Source organism: Balearica regulorum, chromosome 3 (assembly GCF_011004875.1).
Source record: "Balearica regulorum gibbericeps isolate bBalReg1 chromosome 3, bBalReg1.pri, whole genome shotgun sequence".
NCBI lineage: Eukaryota > Metazoa > Chordata > Aves > Gruiformes > Gruidae > Balearica > Balearica regulorum.
Genome location: NC_046186.1, coordinates 2,511,163 through 2,534,759, shown reverse-complemented (window position 1 = coordinate 2,534,759; position 23,597 = coordinate 2,511,163). Strand labels below are relative to the sequence as shown.

Below are 23,597 nucleotides of genomic sequence, written 5' to 3'. Positions count from 1 at the left end.
TTGGCTGAATCCTACTTCACCTGGTCCATGTCCCACACCAGCCCACCATCTCCTTCCATCCAGAGGAGCAGAAGGCAGAAGCGAGAGGAGCACCATCCCCACGCTCTCCAAGCCATGGGCTTTGTGGTGGGCAACATCACGCTCTTCAAAGCTTGGCCTGCCCTGAGAATTTTACTACTTAATGATCTATTTAAACTTCTCCTGCTAGTGAATTAAAAAGTAAAACAAAATCAAGCGGGAACAAATGCTTCTATCAAGAGGTAGTTAATACATTACTGACAAATACACGGTTGGGATGAATACAGGCTGCCAGAACCACCTCCCACAATCCACAGTATGGGTTGGGAATTAAGGACCAGCATGTGTTAGAAATTACAGACTTCACATAAATGAGGCCTAACTAAAACCAATTCCTTTTATAAATTTCTGATAAATTCAACCTAATTATTACCAGTGTTTTGAAACCAATTTGCTTTGTCACCTGCATAAAGAGCAAGAGGAAAATGAGCCTTATTGTGAAGAATTATCTAGCTTATAGCTGTTACGTTCCCCAGCAAAGTGCTCTTCTCGTTCCCTGTTAGCTCTCTTCTTCCGCAGTAAAAGATGGGGCTGTCCCTCACCGCAGAGATAAGGCAGGTTTCCGCCAGCCGGGGCTCCAGGCAGCTCAGGAGATCAAAATGATGATTAGTCCCTTTCCATCGACATTGCAAACTGAACCTCCCTGCCTAGAATATTTTTAATGTTCAACATTGAGAACAAAACTCATTTCCCTTCCCTACAGAAGCCTCAAAAATCTCAGAATACAATTCAGATAAGCAGTCAGAAACCCAAAAACTTTGCTAAATTATTTTGATCTGAAAGTGTTATCTAGGAAGCCTAAGAACTGCTTCACCAGATTTCCCATCTTTCCGCTGCTAGTAAATCTAGGAATAGGTGAAAACACCTTTCTACGGCATTTCTGTGAGCTTACAAGGAGACATACAAGTGGACACTTTAGTGACCATGGTTTTCTGTTCTCTGTGCCTCAGTTTCCCTCTGGCTTATTAGCTCGTTGCTTATGGTCTCTGTACAAGTTTCAAGAGAAGGGAAATATTCCTCACAGGGTAACACACATTTTTACTAACTAACTCAAGGTTTTGGATGGAAGTGACTTAAAACTACTGCTTTTTCTCTAGAAATCTTTTATGGTCTCTAAAATGGCATCCCCCCACTGTCATCAGGAAGAAAAAAAAAAAAAGGCTCCATCCTTTCTGGGTACTTGTAGTGAAATAGGACTGAATCCAGGGATACAGCAGTCAAGACAACAGTAAACCAAACTGCAGCCCTTGGTTCTGAATCCAGCTACTCCATCACCTTTCTGCTTATCGATCGCTTTTTGCACGAGAAGAGCCTCTGACTTCAGAAGCGCAGGAAGGAGCCAGGTGCTGATTTTTGGAGGGGAGTGCTCCATATGCACAGCACGGCAGGGAGATCCGTCATGTCTTATCGTTAACTGCAGAGTTTGATTTCAAGAAAATTGAAGAAAAAACATCCATCAGTTAGATAAGGGAGAGCAGCATCTGTTTCCTCGCCAGATACAGGCAGGTACCATGGGGAAAGGAGTAGGAGACTGTCCAGGAGGTGAATAATATTGTGGCTGCTGTGCTGCACCATCGCCAGCCCACCAGTAAACTTGGGAATAAGTCACCATCTTCTATTTGAGAGCTGCAATATCTTTGCTGATCAATCCCACAGCGCTTGGGGAGGCATCTGTGAGCTACACCAGCAATGTAAGAACAAGTAGAGTGATTAAAACCTCTCTCTTGCTCCTCATCTCTTTCTCCAACCTTGTATCCAAGAGTTGCCTTCCTCTTTATAACCTTCTCATGTCCTTCACAGTTGTCTCCTTCATGTCCCAATGCCTCCCATTCCAACAAACTTTCAGACTACAGATTTTTTTTCATCCCATCTATTTAATACCCACAAGCCAAAGCCAAATTCATGACCTCAGTGACTACAGCTCGCTCCTTCTCTCCTGTGCCTCGGGGCCCATCCATTTCTTGTGGTACTGCATCAAGTTATAGCTACGCTGGGAAACAAGGCTGTCTTCACTTCACAAATAAAGCAACCTGTACAGAATGCACAATCAAATCATTTTGCACAGCAAAACCACTCCACCAAGACAGTTAAAAGCATGGGAAGAAAGGAAACACAGATACCCGGGCTCTGGGACATTATCGGAAGAAGGGCGTAGCTTGCAGTGAAGTGGCTGTCAACACGCAGGGCCATATGAACTAAGTAAGATCTGCAACAACAAGGTCACAGAGAAGAAAAGAAGGTGAAAACAGAAGGAAAAAAATAGAGAAAATGCATCTGCAGGCTCACTTCCCCCCCCCCCCCCCCCCCCCCCCAATGCTTGTTTCCCTGTATGGAATAATTTGGGGATACTACATATTCTCCCTTTATTTAAACAGGCACACACATGCCACCATGAAAACCCTAAAAGCAGCAGGAATTCAGCCCTGGAAAACAATGTGGTATTTTGTTGCTGCACTGACTCTGGTGCCAAGTCCTACCGTGCCGCTTTTGTCCCCTAGCTGTTGTGACAGAGTCTGCTCCAGAGTGGAGAGCGTTTTAAAGACGCACAGACAGCTTACGTGTCGATGGTTAAAGGCTTCACCACGGGGCGACTGGCCACTGTGACATCTTCAAGCTTTTATGTGTGAGAAAAACCATCCGATGATGTACACTGTAGTGTACGAGGATGTTTCCCTCCCTTGTTTTACCTTTCCAATGCCCCGAAGTAATGCCTTCCTTCTGGTCACCGACCCCGTTAGCAGCATCCTAAGCCAAGGGAATTCGGAGAGCTGAGGCTACGGTAACTTTTGTCCATGGAGAAGCTATTACAAACCAGCATATGGCACACAAGAGAATTAAGTGCTGGTTTTAGGCGATAGCAGTAGAGTATTGCAAGGGTGTTTGAGTTAATATTCAGCGCGCAAATCCCTGAGAAGTCAGCACTGCTTGTTACATTATCAGCGTACATTCATGCATCAGTGCACCTGTGCTTAGGCCCTGCAGTGACAAGCATCTGGATTTTAGCATCGCAGGTAAACTAAGCAGCAAATTTGCCCCTTCTTCTGCTATACAACGGTAAAAATATATATCGAGACAGCAAAACTCCCACGGATTTGAGAAGTAATCCGCCTCTCCAGCAGCACCGTGCTCTGCAGGCAGCAGGTGGTGCTACGTACCCAACAGCAGCACACAGACATTTTCGTGCAACGTTGCCCTGCCTTATAAAATCGCTCTCATCGAGAAATTTAACTTGTAAACCTGTGATACGCTGACAGTAAAGCTGGTGCACCGCATGGGACCCATTTAACCCACAGATGGTGCAAATCTCTTGTGTAAAGTGACTCAGTGCTAAGAAACAAGGTGATTTTCTCAGCTGATTTTGTCATGGAAAGCATAGTCTGAATTGTTCCGTCTGGGAAGCAAACCTGTAGCTCCCCACTCCCATATACACACCAGGACTTGAAAGTTGAATTCCTCCTGATTTTGTACAGAAGAGTTGGAAGGCAGGGTAAGGCAGGGAAAAGTGGTGAGTGCCCATTGTAAAGCTCTGGCTCATCGAAGAGCTTCAGCAGATGAGTTGGCCCAGCAAAACACAAGTCATGTCACCAAGGAAGGGTTGGGTATGTGCTTAAGTAGCTAGTTGAGTCAGGACCCGAGCTGGTATTTATGCAAAGCTCCCATGAAACAAAAGGATCAATTGAGATGGTGGTGTGGTCAGCACGGAGAGTTTCATTCTCCCGTTTAACTCACAGTCGCCTTGAGGACCTCACCCTGGATCACGCACACCACTCCAGTTTAGCTCGAGTTACTGGCGACTGTGCGAGCTGTTAGCTTGCAAGGTTGGCTCTGCTCTTACCAGAAAACCAAACACGATGATGAAGGACAAGCAGAGAAGCTCCTGCTGCTGCCATGGCATGCTGCACACTGATCTTACAGTCTGACCAGGTTCTGCTCCTCCTCCTCTTAGCCAGAAGCGTCACGTAGGCACCCCACTGTGCTCTTTAAAATGGAGATACCAAAGCACCTGCAAGTATTTCTGGTACAAAGGACACGCAAACCTAAGGCATCCATCCTTCAGCAGCGAGCTCAGCACAGTACGGCTGTACAGACGCTGCCCAAACAGAAGGGAAAGTCATGACGGCATTTCCCCCCAGCCTGCTCCTGATTAACAAGTGGCATTTCAAGGGACCCCACGGCCAGCCAAACAGGTCTGCAGATGCAGCAATGCTTCCGGATTAAACATTTTCCAAAGATTATTTCTTTTTAAACTAGCAGCTAAATTGAATGAGCTTTCTCAGCCGGCCACCAAGCCAGCAGAAAAGGACGTTACGCCACTGGAACTGGCTGCAGAGATCAAAGCCAGCCACTTATTCTCTAACAAAGCCGAAGGAAAGGATTAGTCACTGCTGAAAACCACAGGAGCTGGCGCTGGCAGGGAACCCAGCTAAATTGCTCAGAAATGCCTACAAGCACACACCACCTAACCCCGGAGGAAGAGGAGAAAGCAAAGTGCTGCGGGGCTTTTCCAGCCACGGCTCTGTCACTGAAGGACCTGCATGCACGCAGAAAAGGAGTTGGAAGTTCAGGCTGTAATTTCTTAGAACATGAGCACGGGTTGTGAAAATAGTGTTTCAGGCTGAATAAGGTTTAGCCCCAAATGTGGCAAGCCCTTTCACAGCTGAGCTGGGTTCATAGGTAACACTCCACACACAACACTAGCAGCCCATGCAAAACCCTCGAGCTTCCAAAATAATCCAACGGAAAGCCAGGCATTACTGGGAAAGTGGGAGAGATGTTACACTGGCTCAAACCAAAGTAAAACCACGGCACAACTGGATAGTCCTGGTCCAACTCACCTCCCCAGCAATAAACCCCAACCCCGGGTCAGTACAAGATCTCAATTATCAGCTAACGAGGATAAGTCTGACTCTTCCTTTGCCTCCAACATACCCAGCCCAGCAGGCGCAGATGGTATACCACCATTCGGACGGTGCCACTCCTCAGCCTGCGCATCCAAAGCGATGGATTTGAGATCGGTAATGTCAGCAGTCACCCTGAGCTGCATGCAAAGGGGTCAGGCCAGGAGAAAATAAAAAGAAATAAAGGCAATGCTGCTTGGAAATCACTGGTCAAGGTTCAAACACTTCTGTAAACCGATGAAGCATTTGTCCCCATGAAGTTGTCTGTCTTCCACAAATCTTCTTCTCATGTTGCTTGGACCTCTGTGGCCTTTGGCAAGCAGAGATGGCTGCACTGGCAACACACAGTACAAAGCCCTTGTAGTTCGAAAGCAGTGGTTTCCTTCTCGTTGGCTGGCAAAATCTTTACTTAAAATGAGATGGTTTCTCCTTACTCTACTGATGACAGGGAAAAAAAGTGTTAAAAATGCATCTTTGTCCAGTTTAAGAGAAAAAAGGACCCAAAGATGCTGGAGCTGGATGGCAGGGTGTGCCTACAAGGGGCCGAGAATTATTTTTACTTGAGATTATAATCAAATTTAGGGTTCTCCCGAGCTCAGTCTTCCCCTTCCCAGTCTCCTCTCATCTCCAGGGCATGACCCACAGGCTGAGAAATGTGAATAGGAGAGGAAGTAAGGGGAGGCTGCTGAGCACACCGTTTGCTTTCCTGGCTCGGGCTGCAACTCCTGGGGGGTTTTAAGGAAGTTTCTGAAAGGGAAATGGATAATTTAATTGCTGCATTAGAGGATCTGCGGCTGTTTTGAGTACAAGCTGCTCCACAGCTTAATCACCTCGCTGCTTGGGGCTTTGTGCTTTCCCCACCAAACTGAGGGCATACGCAGCACTGGCAGCCTTCTGAAATACATATTAAATCTATTAAACCAAACTCTCTTCAGGTAACTCTGGCTGCTCAAGCTCACCTCATCCTTTTAGGTTTCTAGGATTAAAACCAGAGCAGGAACAGGGAAATGAATCCTGTTCCCCTGCCCCAACCCATGTCCTGCTCAGAGCGGCATGGAAGACGGCCAGTGAACCAGCTCCGGAGGATTTGAAGAGCTGCTAAAAACATGTACTGGGTTTATTCAGCATCTGGACTGGGCTCTATGCTTCAGGTTTGCTGAGGAATTGCAAACAAGTGCCCTACAGCAACCAGAAAGCAGCAGCACATCGGTGCCGAGCACACCGCAAAGCACAGCAGGATCTGAATCTTCTCGGGTGCATCTTATTACCATTTGCGTGGGCTGGGTGTGTGGTTGCCTGAGTGTTTTGTTTCATTTGTTTCCCTTCACTTTTATTCACGTGGATGCAAATGCTGTCAAGGAACTGCAAAGCAAGGAGTGAGGTTTCTGCTGTCATCGCCTGTACGCTATTTAGAAATCCTGAGCACGGAGATGCTGAAAGGGGAAGCTGGAAGTCTCTATCCCAAGATCGAGCCAGATCTTCTCCTTAATGACTCATTCTTTATTCCGCCACTGGAAATCTTTCCAAGATTAATGTGCACGCAGGGGCAGTGCGGGAGCAGCAGCCAAGTCTCACCACCTCCCTCAAACCCTAAATGCAATCTGTCCACCTGTTCAGAGCAGAGATTTATTCCAAATTCCTTTCCCCTTTTCTTCCCCGTGAGCATGGAAATAGCAGCGGCAGTGAGGTGCGAGCAGCACCATGCCGGGGACTTTGGCAGCTGCAGCAATGCGGTCTAACAGGAAGGCTCTTACCCTCCCCACAAGGGAGTGGAGCTCAAATGCTGGCAGGGATCAGTGGTCCAGGCAGGTTTTAATTCCTTGAGTATATTGCCACAGACATTTTGAAGGATGTATCTTGAAGGATGCATCAGTGCTGTGTAAATATTGTAGGAAGGTGCTCTGAAGTTAAGCAGTGGTTGCAGTGTCGCTGTTGGCGCTGGTGGGGTCATGCTCACCAAGTTCTTCTGTCTGGGGAAGTTCTAATGAAGCGCTAGGGATACAAACACTTGCAGAAAGCAAGTTTTTAAGCTTGCACAAACAAGACTTCTCACTTACAGCCTTTGGTTTTTGCTGTGATACTATTTGATGTGAGATTGGAACAATTTTTACAGCTCAACTCCAGCACGGACACTTTAAACTAAAGGGTAATCTACCTACATCTGTTCCAGGGGCAGCCTTGAATGACTACACACACAACTTTACATTAAATTATATTTGCACCTAGTCACTTCAAGTTCAGTACAGGGCCAGAATATTTTATCAGAGACTCTTGTGCAGCTAAGAAATCTTACTGATTTTTTGTAAATTATGCCATCACAAGAAATCTATATCTAAGTAAAAGGTTTTAAAAATCAAATATATTCTGTAGCCCTGTTTATCTCATTATCCATGAAAGATTCAAAGATCCAACACAGTTTCAAGCTTTGCTCTTGATTAACTCCCAGGCCACCAGGGAAAAGAAACCACATAACCTGCTTTGGAAGACCAAATTACAACCAAGCAGCATGGCTTGCAAATGAAGTTTCAAGGAACTGATTGATGAATGAAGGTCAGCCCGCACAGTAAAGCTAAGGGAGAAAGCCCCACTCTCCAAGGACTTGGTGGGACTTCGGACTATGTTATGCTTCAAAGGGTTCATAGAATCCCAGAGGTTTGGGTTGGAAGGGACCTCCCAGCCCATCCAGTGCCACCCCTGCCATGGGCAGGGACACCCTCCACTAGCCCAGGTTGCCCAAAGCCCCATCCAACCTGGCCTTGAACACTGCCAGGGAGCCAGGGGCAGCCACAGCTTCTCTGGGCACCCTGGGCCAGGGCCTCAGCACCCTCCCAGGGAAGGATTGCTGCCTCACATCCCATCTCCATCTCCCCTCCTGCAGCTTCAGGCCATTCCCCTTGGCCTGTCCCTCCCTGCCCTTGGCACCAGCCCCTCTCCAGCTTTCCTGGAGCCCCTGCAGGGACTGGAAGGGGCTCCAAGGTCTCCCCACAGCCTTCTCTTCTCCAGGCTGAACCAGCCCAACTCCCTCAGCTTGTCTCCATAGCAGAACGTTATTTCAGCCCAGGACATGCTACACACGTTACTTTGTCTTATTAAGCCACGATTTACTTCAGTAACCTTCTGGCTTTGGGTGCTTTGATCCTGGATCATGCCGACGCACATGTGCTGCTGTTGAGCTGCTTCTCACAGTCAGATGGTGCCTGGACCCACTTCAATCGCAAAGGGGGGGTGCCCAAATCCGCCCCCGTCCACTTCTCTTTCCCTTGACTTTCCTCTGCATAGCTCTGTGCTTTGGGACTTGAACACAGGGCAATTCCTTGCACCCTGAAGTTACTGGAATGTATTTATTACATAGAGATACAGCACTGCTCCAAGATCTGAGAGAATTGGATATTCCCCATCAAAACACACTTTTTTCCCTGTAAGGAAATCAAATTCACAGCTCTGCAGTTTCTTTTGACATCAGCAGTCATAAAGGCTTGCGTTTCTCACCAACCTCATGTACTTGCTTCTTTCCCTGGCGAGCGCATCCCAAGTCTGAGTTGCCAAGGCTCAAACTGAGCCTCACCTCTGTTCCCCAAGTTCTTGTTGCCTTTCTCCACAGCAGGTCGTAGGATCTGTCACTGTTTGATGAAGCCCAGGTAAAGTTTTATATCATTACAGCACTAAACCATCCATATAGATGAATACTACAGAGTCCTGACGAGATTTGAACATCCAGTCTGGATGTGGACTTAGCAACAAGCGCTTCGGTGGGATGGATGCCTGGAGGCTGCAATGGGTTAAGCCTCCCACGGAGATCCCAAGAAATTTGGGCTCTTTTAAAAAGTGGGATTTAGAAAAATGGGAAGAAAGCATACCTACTATCAGACCAACACGCTCCTTCAGAAAGGACCCAGGCAGAAGCTCGCTGTGCTCCAGCCGTTCCCTGGCACTTGGCGACAAGGACACTGTTCCCATCTAACATCCCAAAACAGACAGGAGACAATTTCCTCCTCTTGAAGGGAGCGGTACGGAACATCCCCCAGAGCGTACAAACCCCAGCATGAGGCTCGAACGTGACACGCCGCTACTCGTGTGTGTCCAAGTCCCCCAAAAAGCCAGCGGGCCTCCAACACAATAGATGTGCAGATGAGAACAGAGTAAAAAACAGGCATTAACGTCCATCAACAGAAACATATTTTTCTTTCACAAATAACACCCATTAGCAACTCCAAGAAGAACAATCCCCACTCTTCAGCTCTGAAGGAGTACACGGTTTTTCAGCAGACACAATGTGAAGATTTTGCAGAATTCAGGCATTCACCAGGACTCATGTGAAAGATTAGTTTGCAATTATCCGAGCAATTTTCTCTCCTCATTGTCCCTGGACCATAAGGGTTTTTAAATGTGAGCAGAAGGATTTATTCATCACAATAATAATAAAACGAAATATTAAATCAATGAATCTCTTTGCATGAAGCATAAAGCTCCCATTGCCATTAAGCTCAGTAGCGTCCTGTCACATAAACCACACGCAGTTTGCGTACTTAAGTGCCATCTCCTCCTTTTATTTTTCCCTTCCCTAATTTGTAAGGCATTATCCTTCCATTTGTCTTCTAAACACGACCGGATTCAGACAACACAGTGTTGCTTCTTGTTAGCGTCTCTATGCCCGTGCTCTCTTTACAAGGGCACGTGGATATTTGTATTTAATATTGATTGTTAACAATGGCCAGCGCAGAAAGTTATGCTGGGATGACAGAGAAGTCCTAAAACAAATAAATATATACATTTGTAAGTAACAGTTTAGGAAGAATTAACTCCTTGCAAGCAACACTGCCAATATGCAAGTGAGTAGCTGGGCATGAAAATGAATGTTAGTCTTTGACGGTGTCGCTTCTTCAGTTTGGCTGGGGAAAAAAAAATAATCAACCCAAACCTAAGCAAAACTTGATTACAACCTTTGGAGCATGGAAGCTCTTATGGTCATGTCGGCCTTGGCTTAAATTTCCTTCTCTGCCACCCCTTGTAATAGAAAGCGATAAATTACTTTTGAGGCCCTTGCAATAGGCACGGCTTCAGTGGGTTTCTCTGTTGTTTTTATACAAGATTCATCTGGTAAAGTGCAGAAGCAGTCACTTCTTAGGTATTTATAAGGTGCCAACTGTCCTCACAGCATAACACAAAGAGCCTACGCAAGCTTTTCAATAAACCATAATCTCTAGCTTTAAGCTCTGAGATTCATATTAGGCTCCATACAAGTAATTACTGTTCCATGAGTGCCAAACACCTGGCACCTCTAAAGTTCCCGTATTTTTACAATTTAGGCTCTTGTGTGTATCAGCTCCTGTATTTCATAACCCAAAGGCCACCGAATGAATTCTCTCATGACACCAATTCACCTGGCCTAAGTTTACACATCCACAGAGCACAGCCATCCGCCCCTGAACATTGGCCTCCCTTCAAAGCCAGTAGAGAAACAGGCGTTTCCAGAGCACGAGCCATGGTGTTCTCATGCAAACACCTAAAATGGGTCAGATGAGTCATACCTGTAATCTCCCTGATTTTCTCCATTAATAAAAGAGTCCAGATCAGGTACAGACATCTAAAACCACATGAGATGAATGTTGTCCTAGATGACTTCAGCTGAGCTGACACGCTACGGAAGAGCTACAGCCAACTTTAATGCACAAACCCCACCGGGAAGCAAGACCAAAATAAATACATCATTCTTACCATGATTGGGACGCCAATGTCTGGCCACAAGAGATCCTCAGAGGGAAGCTTGGGAGAGTTCCACACTACCACAACTTTATTTAAGTATGGGAGACCATTGAGCCTTTCTAGGGAGTTCATCAACACTTCCTCCCGCTCATAAGTCAACATCACTACTGTGAACTGCTCTCGGGGGACATTGCCACCCAAAGCAGCCTGGAACTCCTTCCCAGAGCCACCTGCTCCTCCACCAATTGGTCGAAATCCAGTCCCAGACCCCAAAAATTTTGCTTCTGATGGTAAAACAGGGTCAAAGGGAGTGTAGGGAAAGAGGTGGAAAGGCCCTGGAGCAGAATTCCAATTCCTGTAGATGTCCATTGCAGTGAGGGTGAAATTGCGGAGATATTTGGGAGATGCGTAGGGTGGTTCTGTTTCCACAGGCCCCAAGTCCAGGTCACCATTGTCTGCCATATTGGGGTCCGTACCAGCAGCTTTGCCAGACCGGTGAGGAATCTCCACAGCAGTTTCTTCTCGGATAGGAGCAGCCGGGATTTGGATTCGAGTCCTTATGATAGCTAAGACTGTGCTGAACACGTTGTCAGAGGTGGAGAAGTAGGTCTCCCACAAGAAGCGGCCCTGCCTCCTCATGGCAAGGAGATCGTTGTCAGAAATGCTTCTCAGAAGAAAGTGCACTTCTGTGATACGTGGCTTTGGTATGATTAAGGCTGCCTCGTTCCACCGGATCACGTCATTATAGGGTAGCTGAACTTGCTCTCCGAGAACCACCGGGATGGCTCCAACTTCCAGAGCCTCAAATAGTCTCATGGCACACCCGGCGGAGATCACTAAATGGGTGTCCCCTGGGGTGATTATCAGTGCAAAAGTAGATAGCTTCAGTAGCTCTAGTCTGTCATCCCTTTCTCCACACAGAGCCCACTCAGTGGGCAGACTCGCCTTAGGCTGGTTCTTACACGTGAACTCTACCAAAACAAAGTCCAACTTGCTGTCCTGAACAGCCTTCAAGGTGGTAATGATCCGATCGTCGTAGTCAGCTGGGGCATTGCCTTCTATTTCCTCTTCGAAAGAGCGAACCTCTTGCAAGCTAGATCTGAGAGACTCGATCTTCTCCCCCTGGAAACTAAACAGATATTTACGCTTGACTGGCACCTGGGGTGGGATTTCTAGGAAGTTGGGTTCAGACATAGCATGGACCAGAGGCGATACCACAATATCAAACCCTGGTCGATACTGCACATCATAAAAGGTGGACTGGGCAATCATGGCGCGCCCTGTGCTGATATTGTAAATGAAGTTCTGAGTTTCCGATTTCCTTGATAAATTGATGATGAGATGGTTATGTCCATCAGTCCTCCAATATGGCAAAGAGTGCAACTGTTGCTCTAGTTCAGTAGGTTTTGGCATTACAGGCTCTTGCATTTCCCCCACTAAAATTATATACACACAAGCAATGTTTGCATTTTCAGTAACATAAACATTAGTTCTGACAGTCGCCTCAAAGGCTTGTTTAATTAAAGGGTCTAAGGAACTACCAAAAGGGTAATCGTCACTGTTGTAGACATAGACTGGAAAGCCAGATGTCAACGGGCAGCGCGAGTAGTCAAAGCAGTTGTGTAGCCTGCAGTTCCGGTTGGATTTTGGCAGGGGGAAAGTCGCATCGTCTTTGTCTGGCAGCAGCCGGATGGGCAAGGAGAGCTTGGGCTGGTTCTGAGCCATCAGCTCTTTGTAGGAATGCTCAGTCTGGCTGATGACGTTCTTCAGCTGCAGCAGGTCCTGCTTGGCATTTTCAATGCTCTTTTTGCAGGCCTCAATCTTCAAGTTGAGCTTGGCAATCTCACTGTTGAGCTCCTGCCGCTTGGCCTCCAGCTGGAGCAGCTCCTCGCTGACCGACTCGCGGATGCGGCACAGGTCTTGCACATGCTTTACCTCGCACAGCTCGTTGCCGGTCCGAGGGCCAAAGATGCGCTTGCCGGCATCGTCCGCATCATCGATGGTGGTTAGGTAGTAGTGGGCAATGAGGGGAAAGAAGACGAGGATAATGAAGAGGGTGAAACTAAGCCAGGTGAGCCGGATCCGACTGGACCATCTCAACACCCACGGCTGGCCTCCGTTCCCCACTCCCCCATTCCGCAACATCGTATATCCAGTCATGAGTTCAAAAAAATCGCTGCACGCCCAATCACGTTGGATCAGTAGCCATAACCAAAAGAGTTTTTATACAAGTCTCTCGGAAAAAAATGTTATTGTGACTGCTTAACAAGAAGCCAATAGAAGGGGAATTTCATCTTCTTGTCGTGCTGACGGCTTTTCTACAGTTGTTTTGCTGCAGGCGCAACTTTTGATCCCGTTAGACTCAATCATTGACCTTCTCACCCACCCCCAGCCCACCCTTGGTCTGCAGGCAACCGTTGCTGGAAGTGTCACAGCGTTGTCATGGTGATTCAAAGTCTCAACCGGCAGAATAAAAACACAATGGGATCAAGCCAAACTCTACCGCTGCTCTCAACATCCTGCATTACCATCCAATGAATATGCAGAGGCACCAGCCTTGTGGAGAAGGAGCCAGAAGAGACTCGTATGAATGTCAGTCTCTGTCATCGCTGCTGCGCGGCTGATGCTCTACCATTCCTATAAGAGAACAATCATATATTCAGACAATGCAAACAAAACGACCCCTTAGTGACCTAAGACATTGCTAGTTTTTAAAAGCAACTGTCCTCTCTGCAAAAGAGCAACTCTCATACATGTCTAACACCTCCAGGGTTAATACCAGTAAACCTGAGAAAGTGATAGGATTCATTAGACGCGGACACATGGCTTTCTCTGGGCACTCTGCTTTTCATTAGGTTGCATGCTTCAGTGGCCAGACCAGAAAAATCACAGCCCTTGGATCTGGTTTCCTATTTCTGCCTCTGCCACTGTCTTGCTGTGTAACTTTGCAGAAGCTGCTTAACATCTGCAAGCCCCTGTCTCGTCATGTACAAAATGGAGATATTAATGTACACCTGCTCCCTCTAGTCACCTTTTAATGGCATGTTGTGATCCTGGGACACAGCAGTGCTGTGAATTCGTACTGCATAACTGAGTGTAATCACTATTGTTCTGGTCTAGTGACTAAAGCTGATGAGGAATTTTTAGATGAAGTGTTTTGCTTTCATTTCCTGCTAGAAAATTTTGATTCGTTGCAAGAGAAAGTTTAAAGGGAACATACTTGTGTTGGTTGCGATTACCTCTGCTGGGTGGCTGAGGTAAGAGATACGAGAGAGAACTTCTGGTCAAAACTGGAAAAGTCTACACCGTACAACAAAGCAAAGATGCTGAAGTTGGGATCCGTTGGGTACCACACCACCCAAGTGGTATCAGCTTGCTTAGATATGCTTTTTTGTTTGGAAAACTCTGCTACGGTGCTGAATGCCCACCTAGCACGGGCATAAAAATCAAGGACGTGGCAAATTCAGCTCTGAGTCTTTGGCCTATGACAACAGATTTAAATCTAGGCTACATGAATATGCTGCCACTAGAAATTCTCCCTTCCCTTTTATTAGCATCCTCCAAGATACCAAAGTTTCTGGGATATTCTTTCATATACTGGACTTCCTACAGCACTGATGAATATAGTGCTGGGTTTAGCGTCAACTCTTGCACAGCCTCAAGAGAAGCTTATTCATTTCCGCTTCAATTTTTAATTAGAGGAAAGTCATCTACACTGGTGACGGTCATTTTTCACTAAATCTATTTAATACTCCTCTCATCTACTCATCAAGAATTAGCAGATAGAAGGCAAAAAGCAAATCTCAGCTAAAGCAGAGATCTGGAAACGGGCCAAAGCAAAACAGAAGTTCACCTTAAAGGAGCAGAGAGAAGTCAGGAATAATTTTCAGTGTACTACACAAGTGCGTGTCAGAAAAAAAATAAAAAGGAAGATTTTATTTTAACCAGGAAAAATTATAATGAAAGGGGAAACAAGTGGAGTAATAAAGCACAACTCCTTGGCCTGTTTTGTTACAAAGCCATTTGTTCCCAATAACACCCCATGATTAAATGGGAATGCCCTCCAACCTGACCCACAACTGGGAGCTGCACAGCAGTATGGACACTTAAGACAAATTTAATATTCATAACATTGTCTGGCAAACAGCACCGGTGTAAATCTCAGAAAGCCAGGAGGATAAAAGGGCTAAAAAGTCAGGAAAAGGCTAAATCAGCTTTCTCAGATCTTGGCAGCACAGTCGCTGCGGGCAGATGGGGGAGGCTGCGGCTCTGCTGGCAGGACATTTTAATACTATTCTCTGTACACCAACTTGTATTTGCCCGGACTGGGAGAGAGGCTGGTGATGAATGTAAATCCCCAGTGCTTCTGCGTGGGGCTGTCAGTCAGGCGCAGGGAGCCCTGGCAGCGGCAGCACACTTGTATTGTGCCTCTGGGACTGCTGCTACATAACAGAAGGGTTTTAGCATGCACCAGTGTCCAAACCAGGTGACTGAAGGCAAAAATAAGTAATAAAAAAAGCATTTAAAGTCTTTCCCCCTCGCCTTTTTTCAGTTCTCCCCAGGAAATGAAGCTGATGCTGTCACTGTCCGTGTGCATGCACCAGTCGGTCAGTCCCTGCTATTTGAACCTAGTCTTACAGGGTCTGAAAAGATTCTAGAATTGCTACTAATTTTCTGCAAACAGCTGGCCAGGAGATGAGCACCGCCCTATTAACCCTTTTCCCAAGGGGAAACACCAAAGCACATGCTCACTCAAACACCAGTGAATTTAAAAACCAGCCTAACTTCAAGGCATAAGTGGGAAAACAAGCTCTGCCGTTTTTTTTCTTGGGGATGCCATGTGGTAAATGTGGTCAAACCCTGCAAGGTGCCGAGACAACACAGAAACATGGGATCATAAATGTGGCCAAGAAAGAATGAGGAGGCACGTGGATGTGCTGCTTCAGACTGGCCAGAGAAAACCGCAGCCCCAGAGGCAGTAAAGGCAGTCCCAAAGGTTATCAGCTGAGACTGCATCTAAATCTTGTCCCTTTGTAGTTGCTTTGCCCATTTATGAGCCCTAAACAGTGATGAAATGGCTAACTGAGGTCCTTGAAAAGCAAAATCCATCACCCTGCACATGATCCTCTGCAGCTGTTCTGCCACCTAATCCTTCCAGTGGCTCCTCTGGTCCTTCCATTCAGTTGACACAGAACAAACTTTATCCTCCTGACCTAAAAACATGGGCTGTGAATTAAAGAAAAATATCCGTACGGTCAGAAACCCAAAGCTGACAAACTAACTGCCACTAGCTTGGAAAAGACCACACGGGAAAGACCAGAGCAGGCTGGGGAAGGATTTGAAATGCAACACGCGTGGCTTGGGATCAGTTAAAAGTATTGACTGTCAGTATGAAATATGTGCTGGTGATAAAGCAAGCACTTTAGACACACTCTCAGACTCTTCTTCATTACTAAGACTTTATTCCTCATCAACTCGATAGAGCCTGAGGTTGTAACACATTGTTATTAGGAATTAAAAAAAAAAAAACAAACTAAAAACCCAATCTGTGGTTTTACCAAGAGAGACTTCGGTGTTGTATTTCAGAGCAATAAGCAGCCCTGGGGAAAAAGGCTGCTGATTTCCAGAGTTCCCAAACAGAAGTCTGGGAGGAAAAAGGGGTTAGTTGCTGGGCCCTCCAGCCAACTCATTCCTCTCACTCCCAAGTACTATTTAGTTCTTTACACTGATTGAGCCCCACACTGAGGAAACTCTTGTTGATGTTGTAACACAACATGGCTGCCTGCTAGACTGAATTACACATACACACACAAAAAGAGGCAGGGAGAGCTCTTGGGAAATCAGAAGCTCAATAATTACCACAGCCTGTTCCCAAATGCCAACCTGACCGACTTCTCAGGCACGACAGGTTTGCATGTTGCAGTTCCTTCTCCTGCAGCACAGAGCTGTGAGACTAAATTGCTGTCTGGACATGTTGTCACATCTTAGTTCAAATCCCGGGCAGCGTTCCGAGCTTTCCTCAACTCCACAGTGGTTGCTCCCCGTGCCGGTGAAGTTATGGGAATACCTGAGGTTCTCCTTTTTGCATTTCTAGTGGACGGATCTGTGGATGCTCGCGGAGTCATTATTCTGCCAATGTTCAGTCACCAAGGTCCTTCTACAAACACCTGAGCACACCTATTCCTCCCTGCTTACACCTCCTTTTGTCCATCTCCCTATAAAATGAGGGACATGTTGTCCCTTTCTCAGAAAATTTGTGAACAGAGCCTGGAAAATGTAAACTTATGGTCCTCCAGAGCATAGCATAGCAATAATTAACCACCAGGCAGAATATGGTGACGCAGACTGCACTGTGTTTCCAGGAGGAAAATTCACAGGGAACCTGTGTTCACTAAATCAGAGCTCCCAAACTCATCTATGTGCACCCATACTCATCTTTACCCTCCTTCCTCATCAAACGACGGGTGTGCAGTGTTATCACTATGTGACCTCCACAAACTTTCTGCTGTGCCAGCCCCCTCCACGGAGAACGAGACACCGTACCCACCTCTGTCATGCAGGCTCCCTCCTGATGAACGGCAAAGGATGTCAGGGAGCGCGTGGTAGTGGCTCCTCTGCTTTATCTGTCCAGTCTTGAATAGATAGTTTCTATTGCCAAGTCTCTTTTTCAACAGCACTAGAAATGAAATCAAAGAAAAAAAATAATTACCTTTCTTTTTTTTAAAAAGAAGCAGGTAATTTTGCTAAAAAAGGAAAATACAGCACGTTCCTCCCCCTTCAGAAAAGAGTTTCAGGTGAAACAGAAAAGAAATGAACACAAAACAGCCCTTCAGCAATGATAACTTTCTACTTCCTAACTGTCTCAAAGAAAAGGATTATACCCCAAATCTCCAATCACTTTGGGAACAGAAGCATTTGGAAGATTCTCCTTCTGCAGTCGAACAAGGAGAATAAATCTATTAGGTGTGTGCTTTAAGGTACGTTTGAGAGCAGATCTTTAAAAGAAGCAGATGGAAAATTCACTCTGAAATGCTTCGCACGCTACCGCCTTAGGGATCATCACAAGGGATTTGTACTGTCTTGAGAGCTCACAGGTACAGAGAAATTCTCCTAGGCTAAGATCAACGCTGCTACACGCACAATCGGTAAAAGGTCTCGTAATCTGTAAATTCAGCGGATAAACCGCAACCCCAGCTTTAGGAAGCTTTTATCTAAACCAAGGAACATTCACCACATTTGCAGCTCCCTGCAAAGCCTGACCTGCTTCCAGCCATGCTCCCCATCCACAGCCGGGCATGCGCGGGGTAAAGGGGTCCTGGGCATGCACTCCAAGAGAGCCCCTTCACGTGCTTGCTCCGGGAAAGTCAGAAAACCATGTGTGCTGAAGAAGGCAGTGGCTGACCGATATTAAGGGAAGTATCACATACATTGAACCCTGGTCTTCTACTCTTCCCCTGTGCTGCTTGTGTGCTCTGTTGGAAACAGGTCCCAGACAACATGGACACGGTTTCGCACCGTGCTTGCTACCTTCTCTCCAGCCAGGTGTCCTCCTGCCCTGACAGCATAGGACCAGTGTTCCCAGTACAGCATCATTTCATCTCACAGGCTTCACAAATGCATCTCCTGCAATTCAGAAATCCTTGGGGGGGGGACAAGAGAAAAAAAACCCCGCCGCATGTGCAAATTGCCCCAACAGCTCATTTGGATGGGGAATAGAGCTAGGGGGAAGAAATGCAACCGAACAGAAAACGCAGGACCTTACAGGAGCTTTTCTGACTTTCTCTCCTTTGCAGACTCTCTACCAACCTTAACTGGGAGAGGAGAGAGGGATCAGAGAGGTATTTGGGTACTTGAGGACAAATCCTTTGAGAGCTGCTTTCCACCCCGTATTCTTTTTGTTCCCCATCTGGGGCAAGAGCACGCTCCAGGAGATGCTCAGTATTGTGGCAAGCAGATCTCTCTCCCCCAAGTGCTTCCGGGTACCTGCTTTGCCCTCTGCGAAAAGCAGCCGCTGAAGGTCTGTCACGCTCCTCAGCTGAGGTTAACTGGGTGGTTCGTGAACATTCATTTATTCTGATGAAATTCTTAAGACAGTAAAACTGCATCCAGTTTTCAGAGAGCAGGTAATGGGGGTATGGAGAAACAACTTGCCCAAGGTCACCGTGGGAGCTGCACCAGCTTGGAGTTCACTCTACATCTAACTGTCCGCAAGATCATCCATCCTCCCAGCCTGCCTTTTTCCAGTGGTTTCCTTCTCTGGTGCCTTCTTGCTTTTTGCATAATGCATTGCAAAATCTACTTTACATATAGAGCTTTTAGTTCTTAAATTTATTATTTAGTGTTGTTTTCTGGTAATAAACCAGCCATATTATTTTATTTATTGTGCCAGGCTGCACACAAGCACTTCTCCACACAAAGAAATACCCAGCTTATGAGCAAATCTTTTTACGTTCTGCGGTACCGTATGGCAGAGCACCCTGGATGCAAAGTTCTCTCCCCTCCAAATCTCAGAGCAAGGGACAGCAGGACAGAGCTTTACAAGAAAGCTGGTAAATCCGTACAACCACGCAGCGGTTCATGCTGTATTGCTCACCGCGTTCCCATTTACAAAGTGCTAAAGATTTTTTGGGACACGGGAAGCAAACCGAGGAAGCGGGTACTTTGCTCCATCATGTGCAATGGCACAAGGTACTCGAGGAGCAGGTGCATGGCTGATTTTTCTTCACCACTAAAAGGGATAAATTAGGTGTGGGAGGAAGGAAGACTCTTTTTGCTTTTACCTTGAAGCAGTTAATGAACAAGAACTGTCTTGAGGTAAAACCACAGTGAAGAGCCAGGCGCTCTGCATTGTATGAGAAGCATGCAGAGGTCAACTCCAGACAGGAGAGGGCTGGCTTTTCAAATGCTGACTTCATGAGACAGCTCAAACCCTTGGTATTCTTTGTGGTTTTCAGCCCTAGATAGTTCAGGCACATTATTTTCCCCCAAGGCAAAACTACAAACCTCTCTCTTCAGGTCATAATTAAGCACAAATTTAAAGTTTTCTTTGTCCTGCATAGGTTCTAAGAAAAAGGAAATATTGCCTGAACAGCACAGAAACACAATGTTTAACAGCATCTGACTGAGCAAGGTGGGTCACTGTGGGAAACAACCTGTCTCTAGGGGGTTTCTGCAAAGTTTGCCCATTTCCCGCATGCAGCGAATAAGCCAGTTCTGGAGAGCGAGCATGTCCACCGAGGGGCCTCTAACAACCACGAAATGGTCCATGTGGCTTCTCGGGGACTTCAGCAGACAAGAGAGCGGGTCAGCAGTTAGTCCTCATGACCCAGACACGCCGGGAAGTTTACATTCAGGGAAAGCCTATAGAAAAAAAATCAGGGAACCCCAGCTGCTGCATCCGAGCTAGGTGCAGTGACATTAAATTCATCAATGCTACACGGCCAAATTAACCAGGCTAACCAACTCCAAACGTACCTTCCCTCCCTGTTTAGCTCTTTCACCCACTCCCTGTCTTCCCATTTGTTGCTGTGCGTCTAACAGCAGCTTTTCCCCTCCTCACGGAAAAGCCTTCGATGCGCGGGGCGGGCAGCCGCACGCAGCCTCATTAGCAAGCTGACGGCCTTCTGCACTTTTTGGAGAATGCTTCATCACCACAGAAGTGGAGGCCGCTCTGTTTCAGACAGCCCGATCGATCATGCCAAATAACTAAATAACTTGACGTGCCGTAATCACCCATATTTATATAGCAGGCGGATTCTTATCTGACACAGTTCATTACAAATTCAGAAATTCAGATGCACAAACGCAACTATTGCCAGGACTCTATTAATTTGGACTAGCTTCAAAGAGGGTCCTATGGGTAAAAACCCCTCTCTCATTACCAGACACTCGAGTCACACAGTCCCAATTAGGGAAGGGACGTTAAATGCCTTTCTGCTGCACTCACAGGCATGCAACACAGCAGGAACCCAGTGGCTCAACTAATCTGCATCTTCACTGTCTGCAGAGGTTTGAGGAAAAAGATGTCACCATGCCACACACCATCATGACACCACCTCCACTGGGCTTGTGCAAAAGCTGTCCCTCTTTAACTGTAACAGCATCCTAGCCCCACTACTGCTGTTATACTGGCAGCACTGGGTAAACTGGGTAGACTTTGGGTTGTGCATATTTGGCCACATACAAGAGTGCAAACGCACTCTGCACAGAGAGGTTGAATCACAATAACCACTTCTGGAGAAATCACACCTCCAACAAAAACCGAGCCATAGGGCAAAAATATATCTAAGGATATTCTGCCTTTTCTAGTCTTCTGAGAAAGGTTCACAACTGTCCTGCTTCCTCCTCGCCCATCACACAAACGGCCCCAGCTTTACTGGTCCTTCTGGATCGCATCATACAGCGTTTTCCTCCTGTTTCTTTTTTTTGGACCCCTCCAGGAGCAACTTTCACTCATGGAACCAACACCAAGGCTTTCTAAAGACCCAGCTCAGTGGTGAACTAAGTCACGGTGAACATGCACGTCTGGCCATTCTCCTCCCCATCTCTTTAACCTCTGAGTTCCCCAGGGCATGGCCTATCCCTAAAACACTCAGAGAAAACCATGAAGTGTATCTACAGATCTCCCTCCTCTGCCAAGTACCCACAAAGCGACACGGCGTGCAGCATCCTTGCTGTAAAAATGCTGCTGGTGTAAGCACTGTGCCAGGTAAACTCTGAAACCAAGAGGTGCCACTGGGACAGATCTTTCAGGTAAGATATCTGCCAGCTAAAGCAGTGTTATGATGGCTGATAAAGAAATACAATTTAATTGCTGTAGATATGCAAAGCAAAGAGGAACCTGACTGAGAGACCAGCCTAATGTACCAGATGTTTGCAGTCCAGCTAAAGAAAGGCTGTGCAGGACATTTGCACTATACAGGTTAGGACGTGCAGACGTGGAACTAGCCAACTACAGCACTTCAAAATACCCAGAGAAAATGAAACACGGTGCCTGAAGCTTGTGGGTGTGCTTAACGAAGTTATTAACCAGCAGAAGAGTGTATGATAAAAGATAAGCACTAGCAGAATGCATGATAATTAAATTTCTACAAAGTGAAGTCATCACTTGGATGTGAAATGCTGGATAATTTGACACACACTGTGTGCTGTCTTGTCACTGGTGCCCAGACTTTTGCTTGCAAGATATCATAAACAACAAAGCTAGTCTCAAGCTGCGTGGCTGGAGAAGACCAACACCACCCAGTCCCTGGAAGCGGCAGGATGGGAGACAGCAAACTCTGCTCAGCACGGGTGTCCGGCACAGAGACTGCTCCTGTGCTAACGGGTAGGTAGAAAGATGTAACAGAAAACACTGGAGGACAGATGCAGTAGTAACAGACCAGTTAGGAAGGGCAAAGTTACACTATTCTGTTTAATAAAGGCCTAATAGACAGGTCAGGAAAGGAGGGATCAAAGGAACTTGGCCAAAGCTGGAGGTGAAGGAAGGAATTAACTTTTTACCTGTATAAGGTAGATTCAATCACTGAGCAAGATTAGACGGGTTTTGGGAAGCCACAGGTTATAAAAGTTAAGCTAAGGGTTAGATTGAGTCTGCCTACAAGTAAATGGATCAACTAAATACACCCAGCTTGCCAAATTTTTAATAATGCAGCTTTATATTAGCAATCAGGCAACTAAAAAGGCCTCTGCTGTGCAGCAGCATCCCTCCTGCACTGAGCTTGTGCCCATGTTGAGGGTCCCGACGGGGCTGCTCCCTCCTGCACAGTTTCACCGCCGCAGCTTGGGCGAGACGCGGCCCAAACCGACTGGCTCCCTTTTACCGTATCTTAATACCTGAAACTTAACAAGAGAAAAACCCATCAAAATTGTTAACGGCAAAACTTCCTAGCTTTATGAAATTCCTGCAATATATATAATTTACATATTATTTAGTTTTATTTGGACTCTTCCAGTTCCCAGCTCATACCTGGGGCTCAGGAGGCATCAGTACCTCACCGTACTCTGGGAAGCACAAGTGTGATCCCATATTCACACTGATTTTTATTTTTTTTTTTTCACTCCCACATGTTATGCAGCATATTTCTTAAAGAACCGCTGCTTCATACCTCCACGATGGCCATCTTTGTGAAATGCTTTGGGATCCTTCGAAGTAAAAGGTGATTCTGCCAACCCTCAGGGCTGGGAACTCAGGGATATTAGGAAGAATAGGGCAGGACTGTTTAATGGCTGCAAACTTAATGAGCAAACACAGCACTTCTTTTGACCTCAAAAATTACTTTTTAGGATAAAAGAGAGGAGATCTTAAAATAAAAAAAGCACGGTGAAATGCTTCAACCAATGGCACTGCCGCATGGAGCCTGTTCCTTAGCATCCCGGAGCAGATGTGCTGCACTCAAAATGTCTTTGTCTATTAAAACTGTGTCAGCTTCAGAGACTCCAAAACTCCCTGTGGCATAAACAGAATTTCTAATGAACAGCTGCAGGATACAGGAGTAGCCGCGCAAAATGCAGCTGCCGAGATCGTTTTCTTTGCCCCTCTCTCATCACCTTTCCTCCACTGCCTGAATCCCACCTTCCCCCATTTGAGTCTCTCCTGTACTCCCTCTCCCACAACCCCATTGCCCCATCGCGTCTTCCGCACTCTCCTCGGATGAGCACGGTCAGCCCATCGCTTTAGTTCATCCATGTCCTTCTTCCCTGTGATCCACCTCCAGCCTCTTTCTTCATGATAACTCAGCTAACGACCAGCGGTTTGAGGGCAGATGCCTGGCACTGCTTTCCTCTATTGACATTTATTATGTCTGAAGCCTGCAAGCATTGCTCATCTCCTTAGACCGCGTCGTGCTGTGCCCGCGCATCTCCTGGTCCAACAGAGCCATGCTCCCATGGAGGCCCTTGAGCGCTCTCACACCTCTC

General features: G+C 46.6%; 1 protein-coding gene across 12 annotated transcripts in view; it reads right to left on the bottom strand.

Annotated features, from left to right (window-relative positions):
- Positions 1 to 23,597, bottom strand: part of EXTL3 (exostosin like glycosyltransferase 3) — a 160,022-nt gene that overhangs the window by 25,471 nt on the left and 110,954 nt on the right. For all 12 annotated transcript variants that reach the window (XM_075750343.1, XM_075750334.1, XM_075750332.1 and 9 more), the window contains 2 exons: positions 17,227 to 17,355; positions 10,692 to 13,316 (listed from right to left, as the gene is read on the bottom strand). In XM_075750343.1, the coding sequence (XP_075606458.1) occupies positions 10,692 to 12,839 (2,148 nt within the window). In that variant the 5' untranslated portion in view covers positions 12,840 to 13,316; positions 17,227 to 17,355. The remainder of the gene's footprint in view (positions 1 to 10,691; positions 13,317 to 17,226; positions 17,356 to 23,597) is intronic.